At 49.6% G+C, this 5,163-nt stretch overlaps 3 protein-coding genes across 3 annotated transcripts in view; 1 reads left to right on the forward strand and 2 right to left on the reverse strand.

The window, feature by feature from the left end:
* etnppl (ethanolamine-phosphate phospho-lyase) overlaps window positions 1-596 on the forward strand; it is a 5,407-nt gene extending 4,811 nt beyond the window's left edge. The window contains exons 13-14 of the mRNA XM_068755596.1: window positions 104-257; window positions 361-596. Of these exons, the coding sequence (XP_068611697.1) occupies window positions 104-193 (90 nt within the window). The 3' untranslated portion in view covers window positions 194-257; window positions 361-596. The remainder of the gene's footprint in view (window positions 1-103; window positions 258-360) is intronic.
* A 435-nt stretch (window positions 597-1,031) lies between these two features.
* Window positions 1,032-2,319, reverse strand: ostc (oligosaccharyltransferase complex subunit). Its single transcript, XM_068755597.1, has 4 exons — window positions 2,149-2,319; window positions 1,819-1,912; window positions 1,541-1,738; window positions 1,032-1,453 (listed from the first exon to the last, which is right to left on the reverse strand). The coding sequence occupies exons 1-4, from the start codon at window positions 2,285-2,287 to the stop codon at window positions 1,435-1,437; spliced, it is 450 nt and encodes a 149-aa protein (XP_068611698.1). The 5' UTR covers window positions 2,288-2,319; the 3' UTR covers window positions 1,032-1,434.
* Window positions 2,320-2,920: 601 nt separating this feature from the next.
* rpl34 (ribosomal protein L34) lies at window positions 2,921-4,174 on the reverse strand. Its single transcript, XM_068755787.1, has 5 exons — window positions 4,121-4,174; window positions 3,636-3,707; window positions 3,464-3,563; window positions 3,144-3,247; window positions 2,921-3,046 (listed from the first exon to the last, which is right to left on the reverse strand). The coding sequence occupies exons 2-5, from the start codon at window positions 3,698-3,700 to the stop codon at window positions 2,962-2,964; spliced, it is 354 nt and encodes a 117-aa protein (XP_068611888.1). The 5' UTR covers window positions 3,701-3,707; window positions 4,121-4,174; the 3' UTR covers window positions 2,921-2,961.
* Window positions 4,175-5,163: the final 989 nt, after the last annotated feature.

Here is a 5,163-nt window from a genome sequence, read left to right on the forward strand (position 1 = left end):
AACCGCATCGGCAAAACCACGACGCACAAACGACGGATTCGAATTGATTCTTTATTACGCCGCTGAGACGACCCTAACGGCTTCTTCCTGCTTTGATTTCAAGCTTCCGACGGATGAACAGTTTTGCGGCGGCTTCACGCACAAGAGAGGAGAGAACCGGGACTTCCTCCCAGAAGGGAAGCCAAACGCCTGAAGACATAACGGCGCCGGTGGACGGGGCGGAGGCCGGCGTGGGGCTGGACGGGGTGGAGGCCGGCGTGGGGCGGGACGGGGTGGAGGCCGGCGTGGGGCGGGACGCGACGGGGTGGAGGCCGGCGTGGGGCGGGACGGGGTCGAGGGGCGCGACGGGGTGGAGGCCGGGTGGGGCGCGACGGGCCTTCGGGAAAGCTTTTATTATTTCGGGTTTAGGATGGCAGCATCTTCTCGCGTACTGCTTTAAGCACTTGTGGGAATCGAACCCTTCGTTCACGGCGAGGATGTTCTGGTCCGAGAACGATCCACCGAAAGTTTACGTTTTTAACATGTACCTCTAATTAAATGTAAAATGATGTCATCGTGTGGCTTTAACATTAAAGTACACAGCTACGTCTCATTGACTTTTGTTTGTTTGATTAGCCCCGCCCCCCCCCCCAGTTAAAGGCGTCCATGCAGATATTTAAGGGTTAATAATGACCAGACTGGTGTTGCTGGTTTGAGGACCAGGAGACATTCGGTGGTAAAATGGGAGATTCCCACTCCCACTCGGCGACCTCGCGCGGGGCCTAACCTCGGGCGGGGCCTGCTGCGTCCCGTCTGCTGCCAAAAGCGTGTCGAAGCCTGTCAAACGAACTCGGTAACCCGAAACCGAGAAACGGGTTCTTCTTAAAGCCATGATTTGTGTTCATCCAGATCCAGATCAAAGGAATTCTCTGCCTCCACCTTCTGGGGGGGGGCAGATTAAAACATTCTCTGATTCCCGATTCGCTTCCAGCGATCGATCGTCCCGGGTTCGATCCGAAAAGAACAACGACTCAAAAGAAATCAAAGCAGCCCACGGTTTAGGAATCATAAAATGTTGTATTTGTGGCAAAAACATGAATATACATGAGGTAATATACATAAAGGGGCGTGTCCGAGACGACATTCATATAATCGTGTTCAGAATGGCATCGCAGTGAAAACTGCAAGGAGCTCCGGAGAAGGTTTATTTCACTTCGTACGAAAACGGAACAACTCTAGAACGTCGTCACTTCACAGGAAAAGAAATAAAAAAATACAAACGTCAAATTAGCAGTAAAAGATTAAGCTCCTCGTTTCTGCCTAAACGGATCTCAATTGTAATGAAGGTCAAGTTTATCCATATTTGTTGTTGAACTGCCACGAATCCGACGCCCGGCGTCCTGCCGGCGCCCCCCCGCCGCCCCCCCAGCGTCCCCCCGGCGTCCTCTTTGTGATTTAGCCCATCAGGTATCCTCTGAAGAGACAAAAGATCAATGAGCTCAGAGACTGCGGCTTCGGGCGACGCTAACGCTAGCGCTAACGCTAGCGCAGGCGGACTTACGGCAGCTTCATGCGCATGAACACCCGGGCCATGAAGAAGCTGAGCAGCACGCTGACGAAGCCGATGAAGAGCAGCAGGAAGCGGTTGAGTTTGGGAATGTTGGGGGCGTTGGAGCGGTCCAGGATGATGAAGCCCAGGCCCCCCATGGTGAACAGGAAACTGGAGGCCAGCCCTTCCATGATGTACTGCCCGTTCACTCTGCGGGAGCGCGACGTGATGACGTCAGCCTGGAGGCTTTGTAGTTCTCCGAGCGATGCTCGCTAGCTGTTGTGACCTACCTGTAGGCCAGGAAGGCCACTGGCCGCTGGTGCCCGTGCTCGTCGGTCATTGAACCCACGCTGGGGGGCTCCACGATGACGTCGTAGATGATGCCTGGGAGGGGGGGGGTTAGGGTCAGGGTTCAAGTCTCCTGCTAGCTTAACTACAGCTAGCCTCCTCCACGTTAACAGCCTGCATGCTAATATTAATATTGTAATACTTTTAATCAGGTTTAAATGTGTAACAAAAGGCAACTAAATCCGGCCCACCTTTATAATCACGCGCTAGCTTAACGCAGACTTACAGCTAGCAAGCTAATGCTTCGAAGCTAGCTGAGCAGAGCCGTTTACCTCCGGTGATGAGAAAGTAGGACACGATGACGGCCGCGTACACCGTCATGGCGGACGGCATGTGCAGCCACGACGGCTTCTTCAGTTTGATGTTCGGACATTCCAGCACCGCGAACGGTAAACTGTACAAAGCCTCCATGGCTCCGGCGGTGCGGCTGCTGGCGCTGACGCTGACCGAGAGGCGTCTGGGCTGACTTGGTGACGTGTCCCGGAAGTTAATGGTTTTCGTCGTTCAACTTTGACACCACTGTATTATTATTTTATAACGTATTTCTTATATTAATTAACATAATTACATCACGTAGCCAAAATAGTAACTATATAGCCGAGTGAACTTTGGTGAAATTATTTTTGCCATTGACCCTTACGTGGCGAACGTGACGTCACCCTAAAGAGACAGTAACAAGGACTAACGTAAATCTTTCGGTGAGGTAAATTCCTTTGCTTTTTATTTAACTTCAGATGAATTATGTGAACACATCATAGGCTGGCGTTTTTAAAGTAAATTAATAAGCATTATAAGTTATTTCCTTATTGAGTGCTGCTGTTAGTAATATAAAATAACCATCCATAAAACTGGCGTATTTATCCACACTTAATTCAAAAAGTAATAACTCAATGAATGCTAATAATTCTAATCCTAATAAATGTTCCTTAATTTCCCAGAGGAAGACTTCCCAAGGGATTAACACAATTCTCTCCATTGCTAATCCAGATTGTTGTGTGACCTCCACATTAGATATAAAAACAAAACACTCATAAATCACACAAATAGGTTTGCAATTTTTTTATTGTGGCAATACAAATACACGTTTACTTGGATTTCTGGCTCTGTGCCTGTGCCTTGAGAACCTTGATGACAATCTTCTGCTCCTCAATCAGGAAAGCACGCTTGATCCTGAGAGAGAGAGAGAAAAGCGAAGCAGGCTGGATGAAGAGATTATCTCACAGCTTCGTGAAGACGTGCTGGTTCACGGAGGAGTTGCTTCTTCTACCTGTCGCGCACACACTTGGCACACATCGAGCCTCCGTAGGCCCTGCTGACGTGCTTCTTCGTCTTGGAGAGCCTCATCAGAACCTGAGGCCGGACGGCCCGGATCTGTGACACAGAACAGAACCTCAGAAGCAGACAAAGAGCACGCCGTTCGGTCAGACGGACAGACGGACTCTGGTGTGACGACACGCATCCGACAGTCTAACCGATACGCTGTCCTGCCGTAAACATCCGAGTGTCGGTACTCTACTCCGGAATCAGAGCATCTCAGTTCGACCATTCCAGAACACAGCTGAGCAACAACACCGTGACGTCACTCACGCCACGCAGCCTTCCTGGGCAGATGCCGCACGCCGACTTGGGGGCCTTGCCGACCTTCTTGGTGTACAGGTACACGATGCGGTTACCGGGGGTGCGGGACCTGCGACACAGCACGGGACGCCATGGTTACGAGTCAGGCGCCGGTTCCGGTTCGGCTTCCGCGCTCACTTACAGTCTGGTCTTGTTGGAGGCGGTGTTGTAGGACAGCCGACGCCGGTAAGTCAAACGCTGCACCATCCTGGAGCTGCAGAGACGCGTCGGAGTTAGCTTACGATGGTGATGCTAAATGCTAACGTCAATCGTGCTAGCCGTGCTACGGCTAACATTACCCAAGCACAGTCCGAATCAGACGTAATTATTGACTTCATGTTGCGTCATCGATAACCTAATGCAGCTATTTATAAACACATCTGCAGCGCGGCTGTTAGCCACGACCATCCGTTCAGCTGGTGCTCGGACAGCGGCCAGAGGGGGCCGGAAACTAACGCTAAACGCCCTGCGGACGCCACTGGGGCGTAAAATAATGACCTCCATGGAAATAAATGGCGGTTCTAAATGTTCTATTCACTTAAAGTCGACGACGATCCCTCCCAAAACACCGGATTACAGCGGATTATAAAAACAAGACGTTACAGAGTCAAGCAGGGACCGCCATACCTGCTATGGCCGTCACCGGAAGAGGAGGGAGCTAGGCGGAAGTCGGAGGTTAAAGGTCTTCCATGCCGGCTATTGTAAAGATCGCTTGCTTGTTGTTGTGCCCCCTGGTGGTGAAAGGATTTTACTACATTCATGTTAGCTGGTATGAATGAGTAAAACAAAACAATGACCTTATCTGACCGACTTAATCAATACAATTGACCGGTAACAAACACCAGAATACCGATATTATATATTGTCTAGTATTGTGTCTGTAATCAATAGATTAATAGAGTAGAGACAATTGATTTTTTACTTTTATTTTCAACTGTAATCACCACTATAGTCCAGTAGGTGGCAGCAGTAATGTTTTTAGAGATTGGTGTCAATAAACTTTAAAGCAGGATACAAAATGAAAGTTTACTTTAAAAAACAAAACAAAATATGTCCTACTTTGAATAACACCTTGATGCAAAAATAGAAAAGTTAATGTAAAAAACATTATAATGTAGCGAGATCCAACGATATATGTACCGGTACTATGTAAGAACTTCAGGACCTCTCATCTGGACCAGGCCGCCCGTCAAAGATGATCCACATCACCTTAATTGCACTTGATTATGCAAGCCCCCCCCCCCCCCCCCCACACTTCTCCTTGGGTCTTCTGCGTAATCTGTCGAGATTTTAAACCTGCTGCTCCTGTTTAATAAATCCACTGTGATTAAAATAGGATTACAGATCTGCTTCCGCCGTCCTGATGACATCAGAGCATGAAATATTTTTTGACTGGCTTTTTTATTTAGGTTTATTTTTGCCCGACCGCCTTCCTTACTCGTCCTGCCTGGGGGGGGGGGGGGGGGGGCAGCAGGGTTCTACAGCTCCCTTAAACATGACGCGAGCTGCATCCCATCTGCAGGCCTGCTGACATCAGGATTAACTTTATAATGCGGTGCACATTATGCATTAATGCTGTCCTCTGCCACGCCGGACTCCTGCGGGGTCGGCCTTGGAGGCCCGGCTCTTCGCCTGCTAGCAGCTGATGGAAGAACACAAATCCACTTTGA

Source organism: Brachionichthys hirsutus, chromosome 23 (assembly GCF_040956055.1).
Source record: "Brachionichthys hirsutus isolate HB-005 chromosome 23, CSIRO-AGI_Bhir_v1, whole genome shotgun sequence".
Lineage (NCBI taxonomy): Eukaryota > Metazoa > Chordata > Actinopteri > Lophiiformes > Brachionichthyidae > Brachionichthys > Brachionichthys hirsutus.

Excerpts from the sequence above, each read along its gene's own strand:
- ostc (XM_068755597.1), bottom strand. The coding sequence starts at position 2,287 with ATGGAGGCTTTGTACAGTTTACCGTTCGCGGTGCTGGAATGTCCGAAC. Across the intron at positions 1,913-2,148 it reads CTACTTTCTCATCACCGGAG|GCATCATCTACGACGTCATC; the intron begins GTAAACGGCTCT and ends CCCCCCTCCCAG. Across the intron at positions 1,739-1,818 it reads GTGGCCTTCCTGGCCTACAG|AGTGAACGGGCAGTACATCA; the intron begins GTAGGTCACAAC and ends GCGCTCCCGCAG.
- rpl34 (XM_068755787.1), bottom strand. The coding sequence starts at position 3,700 with ATGGTGCAGCGTTTGACTTACCGGCGTCGGCTGTCCTACAACACCGCC. Across the intron at positions 3,248-3,463 it reads GCCCAGGAAGGCTGCGTGGC|ATCCGGGCCGTCCGGCCTCA; the intron begins GTGAGTGACGTC and ends TCTGTGTCACAG. Across the intron at positions 3,047-3,143 it reads GCCAAGTGTGTGCGCGACAG|GATCAAGCGTGCTTTCCTGA; the intron begins GTAGAAGAAGCA and ends TCTCTCTCTCAG.